The sequence below is a fragment of the Lindgomyces ingoldianus genome, assembly GCF_010093535.1.
Source record: "Lindgomyces ingoldianus strain ATCC 200398 unplaced genomic scaffold BDR25scaffold_18, whole genome shotgun sequence".
NCBI lineage: Eukaryota > Fungi > Ascomycota > Dothideomycetes > Pleosporales > Lindgomycetaceae > Lindgomyces > Lindgomyces ingoldianus.
In genome coordinates this window covers 643,710-667,304 of record NW_022985179.1, presented here as the reverse complement: position 1 = coordinate 667,304, position 23,595 = coordinate 643,710, and the positions used below count along the sequence as shown (strand labels likewise).

The 23,595-nt window shown below is 49.1% G+C and overlaps 10 protein-coding genes across 10 annotated transcripts; 4 read left to right on the top strand and 6 right to left on the bottom strand.

The window, feature by feature from the left end:
• Nucleotides 1-80: 80 nt before the first annotated feature.
• On the top strand, nt 81-1,377 carry BDR25DRAFT_370107 (methylisocitrate lyase-like protein; the record flags this gene model as incomplete). Its single annotated transcript, XM_033697128.1, has 3 exons — nt 81-233; nt 354-498; nt 595-1,377. The coding sequence occupies 3 exons, from the start codon at nt 81-83 to the stop codon at nt 1,227-1,229; spliced, it is 933 nt and encodes a 310-aa protein (XP_033546958.1). The 3' UTR covers nt 1,230-1,377.
• Nucleotides 1,378-3,652: 2,275 nt separating this feature from the next.
• BDR25DRAFT_355826 (uncharacterized protein) lies at nt 3,653-4,940 on the bottom strand (the record flags this gene model as incomplete). The annotated part of the gene is made up of 7 exons (XM_033695529.1): nt 3,653-4,016; nt 4,077-4,171; nt 4,234-4,319; nt 4,383-4,419; nt 4,515-4,686; nt 4,740-4,838; nt 4,873-4,940. 7 exons carry the CDS (start codon nt 4,938-4,940, stop codon nt 3,653-3,655), a joined length of 921 nt encoding a protein of 306 aa, XP_033546957.1.
• Nucleotides 4,941-5,649: 709 nt separating this feature from the next.
• On the bottom strand, nt 5,650-6,775 carry BDR25DRAFT_355824 (uncharacterized protein; the record flags this gene model as incomplete). The annotated part of the gene is made up of 7 exons (XM_033695528.1): nt 5,650-5,777; nt 5,852-6,040; nt 6,071-6,158; nt 6,193-6,242; nt 6,356-6,611; nt 6,681-6,700; nt 6,757-6,775. The coding sequence occupies 7 exons, from the start codon at nt 6,773-6,775 to the stop codon at nt 5,650-5,652; spliced, it is 750 nt and encodes a 249-aa protein (XP_033546956.1).
• Nucleotides 6,776-6,903: 128 nt separating this feature from the next.
• BDR25DRAFT_355823 (uncharacterized protein) lies at nt 6,904-8,754 on the top strand (the record flags this gene model as incomplete). Its single annotated transcript, XM_033695527.1, has 13 exons — nt 6,904-6,932; nt 7,002-7,020; nt 7,094-7,171; nt 7,309-7,381; nt 7,425-7,456; nt 7,542-7,590; nt 7,624-7,779; nt 7,805-8,040; nt 8,079-8,105; nt 8,167-8,339; nt 8,391-8,526; nt 8,568-8,599; nt 8,634-8,754. 13 exons carry the CDS (start codon nt 6,904-6,906, stop codon nt 8,752-8,754), a joined length of 1,161 nt encoding a protein of 386 aa, XP_033546955.1.
• Nucleotides 8,755-8,920: 166 nt separating this feature from the next.
• BDR25DRAFT_287818 (uncharacterized protein) lies at nt 8,921-10,252 on the bottom strand (the record flags this gene model as incomplete). Its single annotated transcript, XM_033688353.1, has 3 exons — nt 10,009-10,252; nt 9,485-9,947; nt 8,921-9,414 (listed from the first exon to the last, which is right to left on the bottom strand). Exons 1-3 carry the CDS (start codon nt 10,186-10,188, stop codon nt 8,921-8,923), a joined length of 1,137 nt encoding a protein of 378 aa, XP_033546954.1. The 5' UTR covers nt 10,189-10,252.
• A 693-nt stretch (nt 10,253-10,945) lies between these two features.
• Nucleotides 10,946-12,771, bottom strand: BDR25DRAFT_343333 (uncharacterized protein). Its single transcript, XM_033693819.1, has 2 exons — nt 12,253-12,771; nt 10,946-12,069 (listed from the first exon to the last, which is right to left on the bottom strand). Exons 1-2 carry the CDS (start codon nt 12,602-12,604, stop codon nt 11,330-11,332), a joined length of 1,092 nt encoding a protein of 363 aa, XP_033546953.1. The 5' UTR covers nt 12,605-12,771; the 3' UTR covers nt 10,946-11,329.
• A 33-nt stretch (nt 12,772-12,804) lies between these two features.
• Nucleotides 12,805-13,822, top strand: BDR25DRAFT_355821 (uncharacterized protein; the record flags this gene model as incomplete). The annotated part of the gene is made up of 3 exons (XM_033695526.1): nt 12,805-12,886; nt 12,944-13,642; nt 13,701-13,822. The coding sequence occupies 3 exons, from the start codon at nt 12,805-12,807 to the stop codon at nt 13,820-13,822; spliced, it is 903 nt and encodes a 300-aa protein (XP_033546952.1).
• A 375-nt stretch (nt 13,823-14,197) lies between these two features.
• BDR25DRAFT_36831 (guanine nucleotide binding protein, alpha subunit) lies at nt 14,198-16,291 on the bottom strand. The gene is made up of 6 exons (XM_033697048.1): nt 16,053-16,291; nt 15,723-15,979; nt 15,480-15,664; nt 15,250-15,407; nt 14,923-15,181; nt 14,198-14,864 (listed from the first exon to the last, which is right to left on the bottom strand). Exons 2-6 carry the CDS (start codon nt 15,850-15,852, stop codon nt 14,517-14,519), a joined length of 1,080 nt encoding a protein of 359 aa, XP_033546951.1. The 5' UTR covers nt 15,853-15,979; nt 16,053-16,291; the 3' UTR covers nt 14,198-14,516.
• A 311-nt stretch (nt 16,292-16,602) lies between these two features.
• BDR25DRAFT_370089 (uncharacterized protein) lies at nt 16,603-17,902 on the bottom strand (the record flags this gene model as incomplete). Its single annotated transcript, XM_033697127.1, has 2 exons — nt 17,081-17,902; nt 16,603-17,019 (listed from the first exon to the last, which is right to left on the bottom strand). Exons 1-2 carry the CDS (start codon nt 17,474-17,476, stop codon nt 16,603-16,605), a joined length of 813 nt encoding a protein of 270 aa, XP_033546950.1. The 5' UTR covers nt 17,477-17,902.
• Nucleotides 17,903-22,964: 5,062 nt separating this feature from the next.
• BDR25DRAFT_370080 (uncharacterized protein) lies at nt 22,965-23,523 on the top strand (the record flags this gene model as incomplete). Its single annotated transcript, XM_033697126.1, has 2 exons — nt 22,965-22,967; nt 23,026-23,523. The coding sequence occupies 2 exons, from the start codon at nt 22,965-22,967 to the stop codon at nt 23,521-23,523; spliced, it is 501 nt and encodes a 166-aa protein (XP_033546949.1).
• Nucleotides 23,524-23,595: the final 72 nt, after the last annotated feature.

The following is a 23,595-nucleotide window of genomic DNA, read 5'->3' as shown; positions in this document are numbered from 1 at the left end:
GTTTGTTTAGAAAGGAGAGGAAGACTTGAGAATAAGGTTTTGCTGGTCTTTTGCTTGGAAGAGATATACCCAGATTCAGCATGGCACAGACGAACGGTACCAACCGATTAACTGCCGTCGAAAAGCTTCGAGAGTTGCTCGCAGACCCAGGGAAGACTATTGGATGCCCGGGTGTTTATGATGGATATACGGCGAGAATTGCGTTGCAGGAGGGCGTGGATTGTCTCTATATGGTATGACCATGTCGCTTCTTTCTATTTTCTCATACCGGATCAACGATATTGGCTGGCTCGGTAATCCTGTGACGAGGTAGAGGGACAATCAATATTATGCTAATTCTACGATACCTCTAGACAGGTGCTGGGACAACGATGTCACGATTAGGGATGGCAGATATGGGAATAGCTACGATGAATGATATGCGAGATAATGCTGCTATGATTGCAGGTATTGATCCTGACGTCCCGCTTATTGCGGATGCCGATACAGGATACGGAGGTAAGTTTTTTCTTACCTCTTCCCCCCTTGGCTCCCACTATTAAAACCACTTCAAACCCCCGCTAAATAACGAAATCAAATGCTAAGAGCGGCTAGGGGCAATCATGATCGGCCGCACAGTAACCCAATACATCCAATCTGGAGTCGCAGGCCTGCATCTCGAAGACCAAGTCGTAAACAAACGCTGTGGACATCTAAAAGGCAAACAATTGGTTTCACTGGAAGAATATATCAGCCGTTTTAAAGCAGCGGTTATGGCAAGAGAAGCGGCTCGCGGCGATATCATTCTAATAGCGCGCACTGATTCCCTCCAATCATTTGGCTACGATGAAGCCTTGATGCGGCTAAAAGCCGCTGTCGAAGTCGGTGCTGACGTGGCCTTCCTCGAGGGCGTGGAAACTCGAGAGCAGGCAGAAAGATTTTGTGAGGAAATGGCGCCAACACCTTGCCTCTTCAATAGTGTCCCTGGGGGTGTGTCGCCGGACTTCTCGGTCCAGGAAGCGAAGGATATTGGGTATAAGATTGTCATTTTCCCAGTATTAGCTGTTGAGGTCGTGTATCCGGCCGTTAGGGCGGCGGTGAGACAGTTGAAAGAGAAGGGAAAGACGGATCCGGTAGAGAAGGATGGGAAGAGGTGGAGTCCAAAGGAGTTGTTTGAGGTTTGTGGGTTGAAGCAGTTGATGGAGTTTGATGTTAAGGCCGGGGGGAAAGGGTATGTTGATGGTGTGTAGGGATACGGATGGGTCAGTTGAAGGTAGAGAAGGCGAGATAACATCGTGGCGAACTTGAGCCAGGTGAAAAACAGGAGAAAATCAGATCTGAATTTATTAGTCCTGTGAAGTGAGAGGGGCGAGTCGAGCAAATTAGCGGCAGTCCTGCAACTTTCACCCTCAAACTTCAGTCGCTCTCTCCTCTACCACAACTACTTCAATTTGCCAACACCACGTTGAGACTATTATGACAGCTGAAGATATTCCTCTGAAAAGGCTCGAAAAGAAGGAGAAGAAGGATGAAAACGCCGCGAAGGAGCAAGATAAGTGATACAGGAAAGCAGTGCGAGAAGAGACTAACTAGAAATATTGAAAGATGCTCCCTGCAGCCATAAGATATCTCTCTGGGATCTAAATTTGCTAGTGTTGCTATTTAAAGCTTTATTATTCTTTTCCTTCATCAAAGTAACTCTAGATACAGCCTTACCGCCGTGGATAACTGTACTCTAGGGGCTTGCAGAGGTGCTGGGTTAGAGCACGCAGCAGGAAACTCGAAAGAAGCTCCCCGATGCTCTGCTACCATCCAAGAAGGATATTTCGTGTACTACAAAAGTAAATCTTGGAACTTGGAAATAGTAACACATCAAGCGACCCGACAGTCAAACTTGGTTCAAGCTCTAGCTCTTCTACGCGACCGCTAAGGAGTTCTATCGAGCCTTACCGCGGAATAGAAGAAGGTATTAGAGCAGTTGTGAGTGTAAACGGGAAAGCGCCATGTTGAGAAATGAAGGAGCTGGAGCTGCTGCGGGCGTGGAAGCAGAAGCGCGAGACTAGGGAGTGGATAAAGAGCGAGAAGGAAAGTCTTCTGGCTGCAAAAAACCTTATACAGGACTAGATTCTATTTGTTTTTAGAACTTCTTACATTCCCCTCACAGAATGCTATAACCACTTATAATCTTAGTAGGAAGAGTGATTTGGGAAAGCGCAAAGAGGCTTGGTTCTGGGGAATTGTATCAACTGCCTTATTGACGATTGAATTTTCACTCATGTGAGGGCATAGCATAACGGCCTTCGACTTATCTTCTTGCCTATTTTCGTTTCCTCTAGGTCCTATTTCCAGCACCATCGACCTTCCCACTTTAGACATCAAGCACCACACAACCTGGGAGCTGCTCATATAACAACCACTCACGGAATGCAAAAGCGGAACAATGCATCTCGAAGAACACGGATATAAATACTACGCTATTCAACGGATGTAAGAGCTCAACTAAGACACTGTGTTATAGACTTATTTAAAGACCGAACTTGCAACGAATCACCAACTATCCTTATGTTCAAGGATAAATGAACGAAGAAGTACTTGCGAACCTAATTCCTATGGATATAGTACGGAAGATCAGGATTGTGTGACCTCTCTCGGAATAGATTTCCGCGCTAAGTTGTGACGGTCGGATGTTCGCATGGCAACTGTCATTATAAACCACCCAGGCCCCATTTCGTCCCCTTGCGTAAACCTAACGCCTATCTTCCGCAAAATCCCGTATCACACTCGGAGATTTTATTGCATCGGCTCGGGAAACAGTTTCAAGTCGTGCAGTAGCACCGTCGTACACGGGATTTTGGAAGAACACAGCATCCGGACGATCCGAGAGGGGAGGAGAAATCTTTGCAGATTGCACGACAGCCGGGCAGTCACGCCATCGGTGTGATATTAAGTAGCTTTTGAATGCAGCGAAGAGAAATGTTGGGAAAAGAGAGACACAAGCGCGAAAGAGGAGAGCATGGGCGAGAGAGGTAGAAACGCAGTGTAACAAAGCCTAGATATGGTCTTGCATTACCACTGGGTTTATACAGGAAGTTTCCGAATGTTTCACGTGCTCGTCAGACCACATGTTGCCCGTTATACGATAGGCGTATTTTCGTTCACCTCAATATCCAAGCTCGCCGGTGTATAGTCTCAGTCCACGGTTTGATAGACACCTGTTTCAGTCCAGTTAGGATACGAATAGGTATCCGTGTCACAGCCGAGAGTTACATATTAAAGCCATAGCTGTATACATCACCTGGAACTTTACTAGAACGTTAATGCTTGATGCACGAAAATAGGAAGATGTACAAACTAGGTCCGAGATCCTCCCAGCTGGTGGTGTAAGTATGGTTTAAGTCTACTTTTCCACTCCCATTGATGAATCTGAACCATGCCTTGTTCGATGCAATGGCGAAGTCAGGCATCTGGCAAGGACACCATTCTGTTCATTGAATTGTCTGTCATAAAAGTGATAAAACTACAATTCAAAGAGCGCCGGATCTACCCACAAAGGTGCATGCTCGCTTTTGTTTCCCCCCAAAATAGATTGCGTTGAACTCGAGCATACTCATCGATGAGAACCGCATGGCTGATCGTCAATGTTTTTTAGTGTTTGGATCCCGGGTCCATGACCTCAAGTGGCTATTCCCGTAGAGGTGGCACGGGCAATCTCAAAACTCGAAAGATTATGGAGGAAAAGGCAAGAGTGGAAAGAAGCAGGAAGGCTCGTAAGACGAAATTGAAATATGATGCAATAGAGTGTGGGTATTCGATCGTGATAGATTCTAGACTCTCTCGCTGATAGGCTTCTCAATACAAATTCATGAAAGTCCAGGCTTCGGTAATTTCCAATGGAGGAAAGGTCGATGTTGAAAGAGATGAACGAAGTTTGCGTTGTGATGAGGAAGACCTGCTCCTCGCCAAATGAGCGAAGATATTCCCGAAGTGGACAGTCATCCACAAGTATCATGAACGCCATTGGAACAACTCTCAGACTCCTTGAGTGTCCATTATGTCCTCCCTATTTACACCCCATCTGCTGTAGACAATGTATGTACATGAAGGCAGTCGTCAATTGAAATATATATTTGATGATAGTGAACAGTATTGACTGAGTGGATTGTAAGATTAAATTCCATAGTCGATTAGTGGCCTATTCGAGTCGAGCTATAGCCTCAACACTGCCTACGCTAGAAATGGAAGCAAATTACATACATTGCAGCAATTATACATGCCATAGCTTTCATACTGTCCCCACACCTTCTCATACAGTTCATCGTCAGAGCTTATTATGGGAAAGTCTGAGAAGCGTGCCAACCAGGCAGTTTTCCGTTCCACTTCTCTGTATTACTTTCTAGCCAAACTTTCGTACACCTTGATATCCCTGTCAGGCGTGAGGTTCTCCAAAGGTCATTTGTGAATTCTGTATTGGTATTACGCGCAAGGCTGGTCATGAGTTATGATCCCAATAATTTCCTCTTCATGAAATCGATTACTTCATGCGTAATAGTTTGGATATCTAGATTATTCGTGGTATTTGGATTGTTGACGTCCCTTATCCCTAGATCTCCCTGGTAAGGCATTCCTAGGGGGGTGACATCAGTGTTCGGTTTCTCCAAAGGATGTGATTCAATGCTTCCTCTACCTCCTACCATGGACGAGTGCGTCCTTGCTGAGCAAGTAGTGAAGCTTTTTTAGATTTAAATCTAAAAGAGGAGCACAAAGACGACTTGGGATGAATCACGGTGATGAGCGAACGAGTACTCGCTTTGGGTTTCGTGGTTGAGGTTGAGTACTGAAAGAGCGATATAACGAGATGGCTGCAATCTTTGGAAGCAGATATTAGAAAAGCACTTATCGAAGGGTCGAGTTTGCGGTTTAGAGAGAGGAGTACATGCCCACACCACGCATGCCCCACTCATTGTGAGGGAAGATATTAATAAGATGTTCCGAGGATTGCCTGAAGGGGTTTAACAAGGCAGTAAAGAGTGAATCTAAGGTGAATAATTGTTGGTCCAAAATTCTGTATAAATAAAAAAAAGCACAGTAATTAGGATGGCATCCCCCCTACCACTTATATGCCAGCAGCGCTGAGGGTGGGTATGAGTCGTCGTAGGTTTTTTCAGAGTACCTGAACATCTCCTGATCATGTTGGGAACAACTAAAGTCATTTTCAGCGGTGCCCGGCCCTCAGGGTTGACAAGTTCGAGGCGGCTCAACGGGCGCGACTCTTTCCTACAACTTAGAGCACAAGATAGGACGAGGAGAGAAAGAAGTAATGACGGACAAAAAGGACAATATGGACAAACATATGTCGCAACTGAGCACAACAAATCAGCAACGACAGGAGTATATTAGATGTGCTATACTCGAGACTTTAAGCCTGCAACGCTTCACCCTGTGCACATGCACGATTAGGCGCTTCAAGATTCGGTCACTTCTTTCGGATATATGGTAGGAGAAACATATAACGACGAGTTTAGACTGGTCCGAGTTAGAGCGTGACCACTACGATTCGCACTAGCATCATCTAAACCCAGATAATCACCTAATCGAAGTATCACAATTTCAAAAAGAGGATGGAAGAATTGAGCTCACTTGCATCTGAATCTTGCACCTCCTCAGAAGCCCCTATTCATAGCCCACTGAAATCGAGTCAAGGGCCAAAAGGATAACAGAGTCATGTTGTGGGACCCCGGATATCAACACCGGTAGCCAGCTGTTAGCTTGGGTATTCTCAATTATAAGTTCACGCTTGACTCGTCACACATAAAAAATGCCGCGATATTATGGCTGCTAAATATAGTCTCCAAGTACTTCTCAACTGCCCAACCTCCTACTCCTCTATGCTGGCTCAAACCCGCCACTATAACATTTCTAAACCGCTTATTTACCAAAGCATTACCTGCAACCCCTTGTTTCTCGGACATCATGATCGCACCTCCCATGATCTGAGGAGTGGTACCAGGGTGAAAATGGCAGCTTTCACCCATCTCTAGAGCATCATTTTTCGCTAAAATGCCTGTTCGGATCATCAAATCTCTCTCCTCACCAGATCGATCCTCAGCTTTGGAGTTTGCATAGAGCATGCAAAGCGGTCGGCTTGGCCTCTTCAGAGTATTTTCAATACGGAACAATTTCTTGTATTGGGGTCCTCCTACCGCTTCGATGAACTAAAGCCGATTTCGAAATAAGTCGGAGTGAAATGGAGAAAACCGAAAAAACTGAGTAAGGACATCAAGTTTCTTCAGATAGTCCGAGCGGCATTCATATTAGTTGTAGTGTTCCAATGATACGGTTGTCTTTATTACTTCAATCAGGGAATTTCTTTCCTAACTTGAGAGGGAAGTCAAGAACAACTGGTCGCAGGAAGACCAAGAATGAATATTGAAGGAGTAAATGGTAGGAGCCAGGAACATGCTAGCGCAAACTCTATAGCTCTGAGTCAGTGTACCGCGATCCTCCCTATTCTTTTTGACGATAGTTGTTGTAATACGCTGTTGGTTCCGCTCCACAGAGCAACGTATATATACCACTTTCCACCCAGGCTTCAACGCACACTGAAACCTAGAAATACGGTTTTCTTTCATATACTAACAAAGGTGGACGTTTGTTTAATTTAGTGAAGAAAAATCGAATCCACATATCTTGATCTAGCCTACACTCAGAGCTTTCCAACCACCTCTTGTATCCTGTCAACTTTTTATCTTGTCCTAGAAACATAATTAAAGAAAAGACCATCTTGCGGATAACCCATGGGTGGTGCGAATATGACAATTCCTCTCTATTTAAATTAACGGAAAGGGTTGGATATAGAGCAGGGTTGCAAAGTTTACTCTCCACTACAGCATGCTATGTTAACAATATATTTATGAAGCCTCTCACATGCGATTAGAGGTTCCAACGTCTGATTTGTGATTTACAAGTTACGGTACCGACTCCGTCTAACATCACAAGACGCAAAATCTTGGACTTTGTGCCAGATTTGATATCAAAGCCCGCGTATTTCGCAGCTAATAACCCTCTTTACAAGCATTGCAGCTAAACACAATCATAATATCGGCTTTCGAATGAGCAGGTATTTACCGGCCGCTCTTGGGAGCTAGAGGAGCTACTTGGAGAGATGGGGGTCCCTAAGACAGCTGGGATTGCAGTGGGAGGGAGAGAGGCTACAACATGCCAAACCTTATATAAATAATTTTTTTTCAAGTGGGTGGCCGTCCTTACTACAGAGCTAATCTTTATTGTTTAGTTGGTACCCATATCTTAGGGGCAGTTGTGTGATGATAGACCCTTTATGTTTTTTCGCGGAAAAGGTCCGCGAAGAGGAGCAAAGAGAGCAATAAGAGAAGTAGTGACTCTGGTTTTATGCTTAGGTCAATCAGTGTGGCATGAACGGGTCAAAGTCATCGGTTGGGCTCCTTGCAGGAACCAAGGGGTGATCGTTCCGTTCAACCTAAGTGTACAATCTCTCTTCCTTCCACTTTACACAGATCTGTTGTAGCTTCGGATATTCAACTTAGAATTCCACAATGCAAAGACTTCTTTGCTTAGGTTCTCAAGCTCCGCATTGTCAAAACCTGAAGCGCGCCTTTTGAATTCTAGATCCTACTGATATTACGATATTCATCTCCTCAACCCCGAAATCCCCACAGCTTGCGAATCCTCAACGAGTTCTGCCCAGCTTCAAGCATCTCCTGAAAGCTAAAATACGTTTCAACACCCGAGCTGAGTCATCGGAAAGGGAGGCCCAAGATCCTCGTCCGCCACACTCACAGACAAACAGGAAAGCGTAGGCGAGCTCGGAAGCGCTTCCTTGCCATGTCTCACCGCCATCGGCATGCCGATTGGTCTCTCCACCTCACACCTGAACAAAAGGGCCGATGTTGTTGGGGTAACGGAAGTTTCAATGAGGATGTCGTATTCGGCAGTTGCAAGTGGTTCAGCCCAAGCACACCACGTAAACTTGTGTGGCGTCTGTGCATTCTTTTGGGCGTGTTTGAGAAACCAACTCCGATAATTGTGGCGTTAGGGCTAACGTTATTCTGAATGAGCAATAGAGCCTTTTTGTTCTGCTGTATTTCGGCGTATCGAATACTCCGAGCTATTATTACCGCGCTGCTTTTCTTGGTCCGTCCACGAGACTAGGTGCTTTCCTCCAACTACAATTTCTCTTCAGCTAAGGAACGGCATAGATTAGAAAGCATTATTGCCTCCTCTCCCACCCACCCATCCACCCATCCATCCCATCAACGATGTGAAGCCTTCCTCTCTGCCACCCAGGATCTCAATCCTTCCCGCCCCGTTCCGTGCTCCACTTTGTAGCCGCCGAACCACATCTTCGGGTTCAATACTCTCTGATACTTGCCCAGACAGGAAGCCAGTACGGATTCGATGCGAGGTTTTAGCCACCGGGATATTGGGGGCTTGGGATTGATTGGAGGCTCTTTTTACAATTTGGACCGGGATGAAGATCCGAAACGGGAGGAATTTAGGGGGTTGAGGCAAGTGGATATGTCATACTACAGGGCTGGAACTTGATTATAAAGATTGATAGAGCGAGATTAGTGGAAGGGACTCGGTCCGAGCTATAGACATGGCCATGGTTGTTGTAGTGTTAGCTATGAGATGAATAACCCAATGCGTGTTACCTCGACTTCCCATCTCCATCTTCATTCAAGTGTCAAAGCAGGCAATCGATTCGATTTAGGAGTGAGCCTAAAAGCTCAATCATGAAATTGCAAGAGTTCTCATACTTGTACACTGACATCAAAACGCAAAGCGTGACCGTGAGAATCGAAAATATCCTTGGCTTCGTCCATCGCATTCAAGACTTTTCCCATATACACGTCTTGCTTCAATTCCTCTCCCTGTTCAGCCCATCAAGGTCTTTAATTGTGTCTTACGCCCTAAACTTCAGCGCCCGCTTGGCAGCCGCGGGTTCGGCAGCACCTCCATCAGGGTTGGTCACAAACCCGTCAAAGCCCAACAAAGTGTTCCAGGTATCCGCGGTAGTCTTGTCCCTGGTACCAAGAGCAGATATCTTAGCTTTCGCGTCGAGACAAGCGCTCTTCGCGGCATCGTTGGCTTCACACACATTTGTAAGCTGATCGCACATACGGTTGGTGATGATGTTGGGGTTCAACGCTTCCTGCTGTCCCTTCGCGGCGAGAGGATCGGCCATCTGGAAGGTGAATTCTGTGGCAGGGCGCCCGCCTAGTCCGCCCTCAAAGATGATAGTCGGGATACAGAGACCAAAGTCGAGACCAGCAATGGTAGACTGTTGGACGGCGCCGTTGCCGGCTGCGGCTTGACCTGCATTTGCATTGCCAGCGTTGCCAGCATTGCCAGCATTTCCGCCGTTAGAGGCGTTCCCTGCGTTACCGGCGACTTCGTCTTGACATTCATCGTTGGCTAGAAATAGTTCAGCCTGGGGACTTCCCCTCCAAAGCTCTCGGAGACGTACCATTGTTAGCGTTGTCAGTCGCGTTGTTGGCCGCCTGGCCGGCATTCGCATTTCCAGCGTTGCCAGCGTTTCCAGTATTTCCAGCATTGCCAGCGTTTCCAGCATTGCCAGCGTTTCCACCCGCGGCCGCATTCCCGGCAGCATCCTCACCAACTACAATATCTCCAAAGCCGGCATCTACAAGCAAATCAAACACACTCTTGCCTGTAGCGTCGAGCGGAGCCCCAGCAGTCTGAGCGCTCAAAGCAGCCACACCACCGCTAGTATCGACAGCGGGGTCGATCAAGGGAGTAATACCCCTGAGCTCTGCAGAAGCTGGGAGTGTCGCATCGGAGCAGACCTTCTGCGCATTGCCGTTTGCGAACGGATTGCTGTTCTTTTCAGCAGTGACCATACCAATGGCTGCGGCGACGGCATCGGCGCCGTTGCCGAGTTGAGTGATGATTTGGTCGGCGCGGACAAGCTGTTCGCATCAGCCTCCATTCCTCTTTCTCAGATAAGGCGCTAAAAGAGCAGAGACATACCTTGTCGCAAGCATTCGCAGCACCCAAAAGATCGCTAACGGCGGCACCCGCAATCGTAGCAGCCTCACCCGGATTCCCACCCTGAACTGCCGATATGGCAGAAATAGGAACTTGTTCTTGCCCGAAGCGGGCATCAGCGTACGCAATAAGCGCCGCAACAAGTGTAGCCTTGGCCAACATGTTTGGGGGTTGATCGGATAGAATCGAATATATACAATCAAAAATTCGTTAGACGTTAAGCAGTAACAATAAGTACGCTTAAAGAGAGACTAGCTCGTAGCAAGAAATGAATGGTCCAGCCGGGGCAAGAAAAGAATGAACGAATTGTCAAAGAGTGACGAAGGAACTGAAAAGAGAGAATAGAGATGCAAGTGCTGGAGTTGGCTGAAGGAAGAAGAAATGGAGCAGCGCAACCCCGGAATCTTTATACCCTGTGCGCTTGCGACACCATTCATCTTCGCTGCCCTCCATCGCGAACCGGTATGACGCCCCGGAGAAATTGGTCTACGTCTCGAAATCTGTTGTCAAGACGCTGGTTCCCCTCCTCCCGCCGCCAAAGCCCTGCCAAGACGTCAAAAATATGTCAAGGCGTGCAGCTAGCCAAGAACTTATGCATTTTCCGTGTTAGTGGGCGTTTCTAAGGCGTGTGATTTGCAGACTGCGACGTCGTAGAATATTAGGAGGAGACATAATGGCTTCTTTACCGAGCAAGCGAGAATCGTGTCGTGCGTTGCTAGGTTGACGAGGCTGGTGTTGCGACAAGGAAGGTCGCAGCAGAGTTTCATGTGACCTCTCAACACCAGTAGCCGCTATGAGAACGGAAGTCTTCGCAATGCGTTCCGAAACCTGCACGCTTCAATTTTGTGGTGTCGAGTGATGGTCAGGACAAACAATGAGATTGACGGACAACAAACATTATGCAAGACGCGAGTGAGGAGGAGAATCCAAGCTTCAGTTGATAATGCGCTCTGATATTGAGAAAGAACAAACGGGACGAATGCTAGGCACCCTATGCAACAAATGCCCAGATTGGAAGGAAAAGTGAAGAGTGGTGTTCAAATGCTTTACCAACAACCAGGCCTTGGGAAGGCACACGGCTTGAAAGGATCACAAATTGAACCCGGCTTCGTTCGTTCAAGCGAAAGCACAAAGTGTTGAGCTTTCCGCAAATGATGCCCATGATCGAATCATGGTGTTCAGAGTCACAACTTGTGCGGCCTACCACCCAATCTGATGTTACCACCTTCCCTCCTTCACGCACTCGAGTCATCTCCACGAGTCGCGTACAATGCAATCCCATTCATACCCAAAAAGAAGTCTATTATGCCCTGTCTAGTTTCCTCCGTAATAATCTTGTCTTCTTCATCAGTTTCTTGTACTTGTGTTTCTTCATTTTCAGCTTCCTCTGCCTCTTGACACTGATCAGGAGCATGTCTGGGCGCCCTTGGGTGTCCCGGTAGCGGTTATATATATTTTGCCGCTGCCTCATTCGCTCAAGGAAAGGTTGCCGTATCTCGATCTCATCTAGTTCCTGGCTGTTTTCTGGCGCAGGAACCTGGATTTCAACCATAGGTTCCGTCGAGGCTGAATATGTACGATTCCCTGAGGCGTCTACAGACTCTGTAACGATGACAGCTGTGCTCCATGCTCTCTGTTTTACCGGTGCGGTTTGTATCTCGGGTTCCTCCTGTGGCTGGGTGGAGGCTAGTGAGGATTCGGGTGACTGATTCCAGGGTACGGGGGCTGGTGGGGGCTTAAAAGGTAGGAAATGCGACATGAGCTGGTCGACTGAGGCTGGGGGTGCCCCGTCGAGGTGCTTGACCTCGGCTTCGGACTGAATAACCTCCTCTTGCCCCTGTTTCTGCCCTTGACTACGTAAGGCCACCTCAATACCCTCAATGCCACTTTCAAGAGTTTGAATGTTGTCCATCATAACCTTCTTATTGTTCAGCGCTCGGGCCTGAAATATGGTATCGAAGGAGGCATTTGTTGTTATCGGTGGGACGGGCGAGGTTATCGATATTGGGCGGTGGAGGGAAAAGAAGGACGATATCTTCAATTCTACACCAAGCGTTAGCATATAGATACACATTAGAGCGAATCCGCACGCCCTCCTGCATGCTAGGCCTCCTCCGGCGAGATTCATACGGAATCAATGGGCACTTGTCAGGGATCTTCAGGTGAATCCTTGTGACAGATATGAGGAGAGCCCATCCCATGACCCAATAAATGTAAATAACATACCAGGCTTCTGCAAAAAATCTGTCGGAGGGACATGAGGAACATTGATCGTCGGCGCAGCAGCGGTATTTGCAGCTGCAGCAGCCCCGGTACTTACGGAGCCTCTCTTCTTTCCAGCCCTCCCCGTCAGCTTCCTCGGCGTCGCCTTATTCGTTGCATTACTAGTATTCTGCTGTGTCGAGCCCCTGCTTTCACTCCCATCCGGCGGTATCGAGGTTTTTGAAGAAGACAAGCGCCGCTGATGTTGTTGCGGTCTGCGGGAAAAGGTCTGCTGGGCCGCACTGAGGGCTGCAGTAGGGCGTGTCGATATCGAGCTTGTCGAGCGGGCGACTCTCCCAAGCGCAGGAGAGAACATTGCCAGCTGGTAGGGGGCGTGGAGTCGCGATGGCGATGTTGAGTCGGGCGAAGTCGCTCAAAGTCGATGATCCTGCTACCGAGTCACTTGAAGACGGAAAAATGAAGGCCCGGAGTTCAGCCTCGCTGAGCCTCATCTAGCCGCTGTCACGATCCATCTCCCCGAGCATTGCACTTAGTAGGTGCCCTTTGCTGGCATGGATGTCATACTCTTCAATTTCTTGTCCCAATTCACTTGATGTTTGGAAGCCAGGCTACCCAGGACCTAGCGACTACAATTCCCGTAACAGGAGCGAGTCATCGGACACCGAAACAGTTTCTTAATTCGTACCGCATTCAGCAACCCCTCATAATCAATCAGATCTCATCTCAAACCTCATCTCACCATGGACTCTCACGCATTGCTACTCACGTGGCAACTTCCAAGCAACCTCCGAAGTCAGCCAACCATTTCAGCCAAGAGAAAACCCAGGCCTCAATCGGCCTTCTAAAACAATCCATAATCTAATCAGCCAGTTCCGAGTCCTCGGGGTGCCTAACCGCCCGGCACCATTCCGTTCCGCAACCAGAACCAGAACCAGAACCAGATCTAGGTATAGTAAATCTGTTTGCAGATATATACAACGAAGATCTGTTTGGTCTATTCCAAGACATTGCCATCCACGACCTGCAAACACCTACGACCGTTGCCTGTTTCTGCTCACCGCCCCTGGCCCCCAAATCCCAAACTTCCCGCAGAGTCCTATATTGAATTTCCAGACACGCGAAAATGCAGATGATGGTTGCTCGATTCCACACCCCTTCTTGTCTCGTTCGAACGGTTTGGTCGAACAGTTCGGTACTATCAAGGATCCAATCCAATACCGGCTGTGCCGCCGGACGGAAATCACAATGCTGCTGCATGTAATTTTTGTACCACATCGAATTCCGCCACAACCATTGTCATCGCAGATCCTTTCCACGGCAGACCCCAGCCATTCGATCAAGAAAATTCTCGCTTGCGCTTGCAGTTGTGCTGTGCTGACCGTGTTGACGTTCGGTCAGACCTCCAACAACACTTAGCATCAGCATGATATATTAACCACTCGTGGGAGTAGCCAGTAATCACGGCTTTGAAAATTTTCCGCTGCTGTCATCACCAGAAGCGATTCTCCGTACCTTCCGGGGAAGCACAATCCTCTTGAACGAATTACTCTCCCAGACACGGAAAAAAACCTGACGCTTGTCTCTTGCTTTGCTACTTGCGGCGTCTGAATGAAGCCACAACATGTTCATGTGATGCACGGAGGGCTGTGTGATATATGTAGATACGTCTACTAATAGTATTCTCTGCCAGCCAGCTTGTCAAAAATAAGCCGTACAGTCAAGTGCAGCCTGCCTCCCATTCCCTACGAATTGGGTGATGCTCTGATGGATACAGACACAAAGAAAAAGAAGTCCTGTAATAGCAGCTCCGTTCGTCCACCAGTCCCATCTTCCAATTGAACCACCCGATCAAAACAGGCTTAAGAAAGATAAAGTTGGCGCTAGCGCCAAGTCCAGACGGAGAACAGAAGTTACGTATTTCGTCACATCATCCTAAAGCAACAGCGAACAGAGCAGAGAGAAAATAATTCGGGATATCGAGGGGGTTATGTAGGGGCCGTCAAATCGTATTCATGGTGTCCCCAGGAAGGTCCCTTCGTCCAATCATTGGTGACGCCTTCAGGGGAGGCCATCGAGAATCGGCCTGGGAGAAAAGTGGTCTGATTTTTCTTTGATTTTTCGGGCCGCCGTTGAGATTGTGCCAAAAGAAACTATGGTATATAGTATCATCGTACGTGCATTCGTCCATGCTAGTGTCCCAGCGCGCTAAATCAGATGGCTGACTCTGTTGTGTTGTGAAACGACTTTATTTTTCAGGAACAGGGGAATCAAAGAATCAGTGCGTTCAGGTTGCGCTGCACAATCATGTCTTGCACCGAGGCCATGGTTTTCTTTAGCAAGTCCGTATCCGTGGCATTTGTGTAATGGACGTAGACTTCCTTCTTGGGCTGCCGTACGAGGTTTCGGAACTTGTTTGCGAAAAATTCTTGGCCTGCCTCGATATCGGTTGTTTTTCCTGTGTAATCTGGGAATACTTTGTTGATTGGACTCATGCCACCAGCGATCTTTTCTCGGAAAAGATCGATCTTGTTCAGGAAAAGGATCAATGCGGATTTCTCGAAGTACTTCGAATTCGATATTGACTCGAACAGCATCAGAGCCTCGTGCATTTGATTCTGACAGATATAGTTAGTATGCGGCGTAGGGCACAGCACAAGCGGGGAAAATACGAACCCCATTACGGTCTTCCACGAGAACATGATCGTAACCACTGATGGCGACAAGAAACAGCACGACTTGCACATTGTCAAAGACGTGAATCCACTTCTTTCGTTCAGAGCGCTGACCGCCCACATCAAACATTCGGTACGTCAAGTTGCCAAGCTCGAATATGGTTTCAGTTATGCCTGTTGTTCGCAGTCGCGTTCGGAGGATATCCTGATCGGTGGGTAGGTAATCTTTACCGAAGAGGCGCTCGACGTCGGCAAAGAAGCTAGCGTGATACGTGAGCACCTGCATCAAAGAAAAGCATGACAGTGGAAGCAGCGAGATTTTGCTTACTAGCTGAGGTTGTCGTGGAGAGCATATTGGTTGCCCTTCAGAATTGCAAGCTGGACACCCTTGTCTGCCCAGAGACTATTGAAGGCGGCAAGGCAGTCCTGGGGCATGCAGTCCTCAATACCGATTTCTGGGTCTGCGGCGATGAGTTCGGCAAAGCGCTGGAAAAAGCAAGTCAGCTGTTATCGCCCACACTGACAAGCACGAGTGTGGGTGACTTATGGCGAACATACCAGATTGTCATCGTCCTCGAAATCTGTCTCCTGCTCCTGCATGGCGGCAAAGATGGTCTGGAAGGCAGAAACTAAGTTGTTGAAGATGATAGCACGCCATTGTTTCCGCTCGGTCTTGTTGAAGCCGCCGGCGTGTATCACGCGCATCTGTTTCAGCACCGTAGACTTTCCACTCTCACCGGCACCTAGGAACGCAACTCAGTCAGCGGGCGCCGCCATTGAAGGCGCAATTGGTGACCATACCGAGCAGCAGCAGCTTCACCTCACGCTCCTGCTTCTTCCTGTCATTTCTGATGACCTTCTCGATCTCCTCGTTTCGACGAGAATCGGGGTCCTCAGGTTTCTTGCCAAAACACATTATTCCCGGGGCCATGTATTACTAGAGGATGGAGATGCGGAGTAGGGAGGGGAAGGAGGGGGGGTAGCGAGAGAGTGACGAATGGCGCGATGGGTATATAGCGAGGCTCAGGACATGCAATGGAGAGCAAGATGAGGGCGGGCTATTTAAAGGTCAGCTATTATTGAATCGACAGTGAGAATAGCATTATGGTAGATGAAAGGCAGCGGCGGTACCAAGGCAGGGCAGAGGGGCACGACGGCGGGACGATCGATGGGACGGGAGCAGACGAGCCAGCACGGTGGTCAAGAAGCTTCACGCGATGCAGGACAGGCGGGCAGGAAACAAATAAGAATACCAGAACGAGTGAGGGTGCGAGGGGCGGACCCGTACCTGAGGATGAAAAGGATGAAGGCGGCGACAGCTAGTGGTCGGGGACGCAGAGAAATAGGTCGGGCGTGCTGAGAGGATCCCTGCCGTGCTTTGGCGTGGTGGTATTTGGGGATGGAGTGTTCTGTTTGAGGACGGAGCCACTCGGTGAAGCAGCCGCAACGCTGGGGGGAAAGGCTCAGGGAGGTAACGCAAGTTAAGTAAGGTAAGCTACTCCGCTGTTAGTCTTGTGCAGCGCGCTCGCAGCTGGTTCGCAGGCAGTTGGCTGTGTGGTGCACCGTGAAAGCCTCGCGGCGACGGGGGTAGCGAGCCCAGAAACGTGACGAGGGCGTGGGTGGAGCGCCGGTGGAGGAACGTCAGAACAAGAACAAGAACAAGAACAAGAACAAAGAACAGTCAAGAAATCGAGAGACACGGCGCCACCTTGGGCTGCGGGCTGTCACGCAAGGCTGCTAACTGCTGCTGCTGCTGCTGCTGCTGCTGCTGCTGCTGCTGCTTGCTGCTGCGTGGATGTTCAGGCTGGCAGCGCGCAGAGAACACACTGGCGAGCACTGAGCTTGCCCGTGGGCGCCGGGACATGGGCATCCTGCACGATAAGATTTGACTGAGTGGCCCACGCCTGCAGTTGCTGGACGACTGACTTGCTTCTGCTCTGTGGCGGGCCGGCGTGCGTTCCGAAGGAGAGGATTTGGATTCTTTAGCTCGCGTTTCATTCTGCAAAGTCGCTTCTCTGATCCTGCTAGCCTCCCCTGCATCGGCCCAAGGTGTTTCACTGGTCCATCTGTCGTCTCCTGCCGTGAATCCGTCATACAACTTTTGATATTGTTCCTCTAGCTGCCGGGGCCTCTGCAATATACAGCTTCTGCGAGCTGACAGACGCTTTCTGCTCCCCTTCCGCATGCAATGCTGCTTCTGGCATGCTGCAGACTGGGGCTTCCTGTGTCCCACTGGCATCGCACTCGAGCCCATCCTCCGCCCCGGCCTGGAGCTTGCGCTGGCCATTGTCTTCGCGCCCTCCCCATGATTCGATTTGGCCCACTGGCGGCCGTCCTGGCCAACTCGGGGCCGTCCCGCTGACGTCTGCACTAGCTCCCATGGGGTATCGGTGCCGGGTTCCGGCAGAGCAAGCAGCTTGTTTGACAGCGCCTCTTGCTCTCCACGACCTCAGTCCGGCTTCGTTCAGCGTCGGCCACCCACTGCGATGCTTTTTTGCTTCTTCGGCGTCTGCACTCTGCGGGTCTGGGCCATGCGTGCTGCCTGGCTTCCGCATACGAACCCAACAGGATCACCCTGGATAAAAGGCCGGGTCATTACTGTCCTCTCTCGTCGATTCCCCACCACACTCCTCTCGCAACTTGGTGTGCTCCGTTGAGACATAGCACTGCCGAGAAAAGTACCCAAAATACCTTGCTGTTTTTGAAAAATTGTCCGAGGTATGAAGGTATGGATGTCGGTATGGATGTGGCAGTGAGTCCTTCGTCTCCAAGCCCTAACCTCCTGTTCATTCTCCGTACTCCTATTCAATCTACGGTGTTCACTCGACATCTTCCATATTTGCCATAATCCCCGGCCGCTCCACAGCGTGCAGTACTCCGTAGCATTGCAGCTCCCCTAATATATTAAGTCTCCGATCGATCAGCATGTTACTCCGCGAGTAGGGTCCCAGATGCATCGAGAACGTGGTACGCTCAAGCTAAGACCTAACTGGTTCCATGTTTTGCAGGGAACTCGGGTTTTGGCAAAGATGTACCCACTTCATTGCCCAGTAAGACTTCGATCCGTTTTCCTGGTTTGACAGGCGATCACGTCTATTAAGAAAAATTTCTTTTTCAGTCCAGCTCACTTTGCATCTTTCGTAATAATCTACAGCTTGTGTAGGTCATCTCCCCCTTCCTCGTAGACGCCCACATTTGAAGTTCATATTCCGTAACCCCGTCTTTCCTCAACAACCACGGCAGCTTTAGAGCGCACTGGACCGAGCAGTGTGTGCCCTTCAGACTATCGACAGCGACATCGTACTCAATACGGCAAGGACACTGGAGTTTCATTTTGGTGCAAATGTGCAGTAGGCTTCACGGGAGACAGAAAATATACGAATAGGTCGATGCTCCAGCCTAATGCTTGGTGAAAAGGCCCCGCAAACTTCAAGATAGGCACAGTATGGCCTCGAGGGATTTAAAGCTTACATTTCACTGGCTTTCCAGGGTGCCTGGATCGCATCTCATGTGCTTTATACTACTTTCAAGTGAGAGTTGCTCATAATCCATTTCATTCGCACGATTTCTAAGCAAAGAGATTCTGTGCTCCCTCTAGATACTTTGCCCACTTGGGTCTCTACCTTCTTGTATCTGGCAAAGAGCTCAAACTGACCTATTCACTCATTCTATGCGCTCTCTGCTTTGTCCTCTATTCCACTTTTTCACTTCCATTTTATGATGCTATTCGACGAAATTCCGTTTGCGCTGCAGCCAGGAAGGTAGCTTTCCTAGCCCGGTTGACTGTCCAGCGCCAATGACAGGACTCGATTTGCAGGCACGCCATTTCGGCCTGGCAGCCGATTTTCTCCAGGCTTCTAGCAGCTTTCTCCAAACCCCCGCTGCGGCGGTGAAAGTCTGGTTGCTGGGTTTCTGGTGTTGTTGCTCGGCCACTGCGAAAACCGCGCGACTTCCTTCGTTCTTTGATCCCCACAACAAGACCTCACCTCTCTACCAACGCCTCTCCCACTCTCTCCCTCAATTCCCCTCTTCTCAGAAGCACGAGCTCGGCAGCGATAATCCTGTGCTGCGATTGTTGTCAACCCTTTGGCCGCATCGCCGCAACACGCATTCCGCGGTGTGCCTCGAACTCTACGCAACACTTATCCGGCGGGTACCACTGCTCGGTACGGCTCCTTCCCGTTCTTCTAGTCACCGGGCGCACTAGCTAACAGTCATAGATCTTATAACCCTCCCGAGATCGTTCCAAGATTACTTGTTCTCGGCCAGCATCAATCCCTATCCCTAGCGAAGTCTTCGCCATGTCTGGAAGTTATCAGGGCCCTATGCACCTTCTTGCTTCCAAGTACGCATTACCGCACAAACGGTATCCTCTCGCCTCCCAGCCGGATACTACCATCGTGACAATGGAGCAGATTGCTGCCTCTGACAGCGCCCAGCCCATCGCGGTACCCTCCAAGCCCTACAATGGGGGTGCTGAGCTTGCGCTCATGCAGGGTGCTGTGTGGAAAAAGGAGGTCGATAAGCATACAGCATACGTCGGTAAGTCTGTCTCGAGCACGATCAGTAATATCCGTCAGCTGCTCAACCTCATTCGCACCTCAATTTCGAAGGATAACCAGGCTTCACCAGCGGATATCAAGACAGTCGACAGGTTGTGGTCTGAGCTCGAGCATTTGTTCAGAATAGCTAGAGAGTCGAAGGATGTATTGCCCAAGTTCATGGACAAGCAAAAGGAGAACATGTCTCTATTCCACACTTCAATGGTGGACGAAGCTCTGAATAATTCGCTGGAAGAGCCGAGCATTGAGCACAAAGAGGTGACTGTTCAGGCCTCCCTCATACTTGAACAACAACAATCGTTCCTTGAGTACAAGTTGAATACGGAATCCAAGCTTCAGGAACTAGGCGAGCTCCAGGAGCGCGTCTCACGACTTACGTTGGACAAAGGGCTTCTCAAATCTGAGATTGATAATTATGCGAAGCAACTTGAATCATCCAACTCCAGCAGTGATGAAGGTATTAAGCTGGCGGAGTCGCTACGTACGGAACTCGCTAAGCTCAAGGTTTCTGAGGACGAAACAATTATGGAGAACGAGACGCTTCGCAGAGCCATAAGCGACCTCCAGGGGGGCCTCAAAGCTGCAGAGCAGAAAATCGCGGATCACTACAAGCATGAAATTCGTGGAATAACCGAGCAGCTGGGTAAAGAGTTTCAGAAGTGTACCGCTCTTGAGAGTCTCATTCGCACCCTTCGGAGCAATGATTCGAGTGTCAAGGCTGAGGTGGAGCAGATGAAGGAACTCCTAAGGGCGCAGAGTGAGAAGTTCAAGAACCAGGCAAGCGAGTTTGCTGCCCTTAACAAGGTAAATGAACTCTTAGTTCCGTTCTATTTTCACGTTATACTAACATTTCTGTCCTCGAAAGGCTAAGGCAGATCTCCTCAATCAGACCGCGAATCTTAACAACGAGATATCAGCCTTGCGGATACAAAATGCTAGTCTTAACGATAAGCTGAAAAAGATGGAAGACTTGAAAGCGGATCATGCCTCCCTTTCGCATTCGTCGGAAACCCTCAAGAACGAGATTAAGGACAAACAGATAAAACTGAACCAGGCCGATCAGGATCATAGCAGAGCTAAGGTTGAGATGGAACGTCTCGAAGTCAAAGTTAAAAAGGCTGAGGACGAGTGCGAGTCCCTCAAAAAACAACTGAAGAAAGCCAAAGCCGAGAACGAATACCTTGAGATTGAAGTCAACGAGCTTGTTGGAAAGCAGTCCGAGCAGAAGAAGATCACTGCTGCCTGGTCCGCCGTCAAAGGCGAGAACGGCAATGTAAAAGAAGAGGCTGCCAAGCTCCGTGCTACTGTCCAGGACCTCGAGAAGAAGCCAGCCCCTCAGAGCAGTGTTGGCGAGGTCGCAGGAACCTCCATTATGAAGGAGAAAGCGCAGCTCGAGGAGAAACTCAAATCTGCTGAGAAGGACAAGGCCACTCTTGAAGCTGAGAAGGAGATCATTGTCAATGCTTCTAAGTCATGGGAGGAGTTAGCCAGGCGCTCGTACCAAGAATATAAGGATATCCTTCCGGTGTACCACGAGGTCGAGAACTATAGAAATGCCTATGAGAGCAAGGACAGGGAGATCGCGCAGCTCAAGATTCGGTCAGCTCAGGCGAATAGTGTCCTAGCCGCAGAACAGGAGTCTGTCAAGTACTGGAAGAACAAGTACGATGCGCTTCTGGCTCAGTTTTAGGCTCCTCCCTCACTGTCTCCCTCATTTTCTCCTTCATGGAATCCTAGTCTGGTCGCTCTGTGTCTGCAGGTTGCTACAATGTTACCATGGGAATAGTGATACTGGGAAGGATATGGATAGAGTTTCACCTACTGGATCTTTCACATTCTTCACATGCTGAGCCGGATCTTCAGGTGCCGGCAGGATGGGCAATATTAGTCAGGATGTTGGCGGCAAGGAGTCGGGCTAGTATGTCTTAGAGGGAAACTCATCATCCTGAGGCCACGGCGTATTCCAGCTCACCTGATGGATGTGAAAAAATGCCAAGTGTTCTGGTTCCTCGACGTGGCTTGAGAAAAACTAAGCTCGACGATGTTCACTGGAGTTAATCCGCTCCTACTTCGAATTCCACGTCCACTCCCCTTTAGCTTTTTGCACTGTGCGTTCGATTTCATCCTGGTTACCTCCTGTGAAAGATTGTATTAGTGGAGATTCTGCTTAGTAAGCGTACCTTCAGTCAATCTTTAGAAGTTGGCTGTCAATAAGGCCATTTCTTACATTCAATTCTATCTGGAGGTGATCGCAACCCTATACATCACTCCCTCTGATCATTCTGTTCCAACGCTGGCCTCACCTTTTCTACCCAACAGTAACTCCCAGTGATTACTAGTGAGTCCATTCTCTCAAACCAGTCGAACAAGCTATGACGAACCCCCTCCATACTGCCTATCCGGTCACTCCATCCCAAACCCTCCCGAGGGACCACGAGCGCAAGCGTGTCGGCGATTTTGCGTGTCGCGTGATCCATCCCTGCACTCTTGTCCCCTCCCCAGCAGCTGAAAGACCGCTCGATTTGCCGTCGAATTTGGATTCCTCCAAACTTTTCCACTCGACAACTTCGAGCGGCTAAGGCTAGAGTTGATACATACACCACTGTAGCTTCAACTTCAAGATGCCCTCCAAGCGTTCTACAAAGCTCTCATCTTCCAAGGTCTCTGTCGCAACCTCTAACGCAGACTTCCTGCTATACGAGATGCACACCGACGCCAGGGAGTCGATAGTGAGACCAAAGATCCTTAAGGCCAAGCACCTGGGGCTATCGGAGCCAAAGGTCCTGCTAGTGCCGAATGAAGAGCATGAAGGCGTCCATGCCTGTTCTAAAGAGAACCTAAACTCTCCCCCGTCCCGCACTATTGGCTAGAATTGGACGGCCACCAATATATCTAATTCTCGACCTAACATCATCCCAGCTGAGCAGCACAACCACAGCGTATGGTGCAAACTGAAGAAGAAGGCTAAGAAGAAGCACTTTCACCGCAACGTAGATGACACCTCATACTCAAAAACAGTCTCAAATGTTTAGCCGACACCACTTAATACCAATGTCAGATGTAGCCACAAGCTCAGACATGGCCATTGCAAGCATTGTCTTCGACCAGAACTCAAACAAGTGGTTGTGATGAGCGGATTCTACTGTCGACATGGTGGATGTTCGCAGTGTGCGCAACCAGTTCCCCCTGCTGTCGCGAGCAAAAACTCCATGAACGAGATTATCGACGCCGTAGGTTTCCAGTGAGGATGCTCGCCCATCAGTGTCACTCCGCTTCAGATTCCGGTCAGTCCTTGAACCATTTTTCATTTATGTGAGATAACTGACCCTTCCTTGCCTCCACTCTCTTAGTAACTTCCTTGGTAGTACTCGCCCCGCCTTCGACGCGAGTCCCACTGACTCGGACAGCACGGAATCTTCATTGGGCGTTGAGTCTTCTGTTTCAACTCCGGCTACTCGTAGTACCTCTTTTTCAAGTCCACATGGTATCAACGATGACGTGACAGATCCTTCGTCACCTTGCCCACTCCTAGTATCTGGTAGTCTTTCCCATTTGCCCTGTTAGAGCAAGGGAACCTCTTTCTCCGTCGCACTAAGCCCGAACCACCTCCTCCATCACAGGCTGAGGGCGTCCTTGCGCAGACAACAATTGACGAGATAGCTGCTAGGGAGCTCAAAGATAACCAGAACAATCAGGATGGCGACGACTACAATGGGCTGTATAGTAGTGACGTCGAGATCTTCGAGGAACATGTTGACGGAACAGAAGTTATGATCAACGCTCGCGGTCGCGGCAACGAAGTCCAAAACACAACCGCCAGCAACATCGACGAGGTCAGCGATGGGGATAGTGCCTTTAATGACCATACTCCATCCAACATGCACCAAGATGGGATTCCAAATCAGAATGATCGTATCCAGATTCGTGATCACCATCAGAATCTCCCGAGAAGACAAGAAGAGCTGGTAGCACATAACAGGGACGAAGTCGATGAAAAACCGGAGAACGAAATTAAATTTGAACCCACTGCGGGCAACTAACTAGCCGTTCGCAAGCCTTCCCAATTCCACGTATTTCTGAGAGTTATTGTGGCCCGCACTACCACTACCTAC